This window comes from Nymphaea colorata, unplaced genomic scaffold (genome assembly GCF_008831285.2).
Source record: "Nymphaea colorata isolate Beijing-Zhang1983 unplaced genomic scaffold, ASM883128v2 scaffold0087, whole genome shotgun sequence".
NCBI classification, from domain to species: Eukaryota; Viridiplantae; Streptophyta; class Magnoliopsida; order Nymphaeales; family Nymphaeaceae; genus Nymphaea; species Nymphaea colorata.
The window spans coordinates 22,433-23,786 of NW_022204593.1; the positions used below are offsets into that span (position 1 = coordinate 22,433).

The 1,354-nt window shown below is 48.9% G+C and overlaps 1 protein-coding gene across 1 annotated transcript; it reads right to left on the minus strand.

Moving 5' to 3' along the window:
- Positions 1-495: 495 nt before the first annotated feature.
- LOC116268064 (uncharacterized) lies at positions 496-1,035 on the minus strand. The gene has a single exon (XM_031649888.1). The coding sequence runs from the start codon at positions 1,033-1,035 to the stop codon at positions 496-498; it is 540 nt and encodes a 179-aa protein (XP_031505748.1).
- Positions 1,036-1,354: the final 319 nt, after the last annotated feature.

Sequence of the window (1,354 nt, forward strand, 5' to 3'; positions counted from 1 at the left end):
GATTTTTCCCCAAAAAGGTGAATTTTTCAGGTGAGGTGATATCAACCAGCGGCTTCACTTCTTTAAGTGCCTTCTTGTGTCTGCGGTACGCCTCCCTCCTCATCTTCAGTTCCAAAATTCTGTTAGATGTAATGACGTTCCACATTAATAATTCAGATTATATACTAAACGTACGCCAACACATATACAGCAAGATCACAAGGGCTTGGTGAGTTAGAACAGAAGTACTGAAAGCGCTGCTGAAACGTTCATCGAATCGATGAGGGTAAATGGATGGTCTTTTTGCCCTGTGCGTTATATCGATACACAGTAATCAGACGCTGCGACTAGGTGGGGAGATACCCCTTGAGACTATGAGCCGATGATCACAAGGACCTTTTCTATTTTTTATTGAGTTATGACTGCTTTTAAGGTTTGGGCAGCTGTGTGCGGTTTGGACTCATCGACAGTGGTGGCGATGACTGAACCGCCCTGCTTCTTCCACCCAGAGAGGAACTAGCTGCTATTCTCGACGAGGTGGGTGGGGATGAGCTCTGCCGCCCCCGCTGAGGCCTTGCTCACCGTCGGGTTGAGGGGGCAGTGGTGCTTCCTCCCCGTGAAGACTGCCTCCACCCCGAAGAACAGGCAGGAACGCAGGATGGCGCCGAAGTTCTGGGGGTCGGTGATCTTGTCGCAGAAGACATAGACTCCTGGCTTGAAGCTGAGGGTGCTTTTGACGGGGAGGAGTTCGAGAGGGGAGCACTTGAGGACGATATTCTGGTGCGGTTGCTGCTTGACCATGCGGGCGAGCTTGTCCTTGTGGGTGAAGATGATGGGGATGCTGGTGGCCTTGGCCAGCTGGATCATCTTGGCGGTACGGCTGGAGAGCTCGATGTGTTCTGAGTCGGAGAGGTAGAGCGACTCGAAGTGGCGGCGGTTGGCGTGGAGGGCGCACTCGACTGGGTTTATGCCGTAGAGGTAGTCGAACTCGAGAGCCTTGGAGGAGAAGGAAAAGAAGAGTCGCTTGGAGATTGGCGATATAGTGGTTGCCCTCATAATTAATTTTACCAAATATACCCATACTTTGACCATGACAAGGTTTACTACTTTCCCGTAATTCCATAGTATCTCTTTGCCTATAAAATGATTAAGATAAGGGGTGTATTACTCTCTCCTATTTTATTATATTGGTTAGTTGTATCTTTTGTGAATAGGCAATAAGATAAGCAAAATGAATCAGTTAGAATACTGTTTTAGTACGTCTTCCAACTCCCTAATGTGGGCATCCTTCCGATCGATGGACCTTTCCACCAGCGAAATCTTCTCCTTTATCAGCGCCAGCACTTCTCTGAGTTCCTCCACCTTAGATGCAGCG

Coding starts and splice junctions, on each gene's coding strand:
- LOC116268064 (XM_031649888.1), bottom strand. CDS start 1,035: ATGAGGGCAACCACTATATCGCCAATCTCCAAGCGACTCTTCTTTTCC.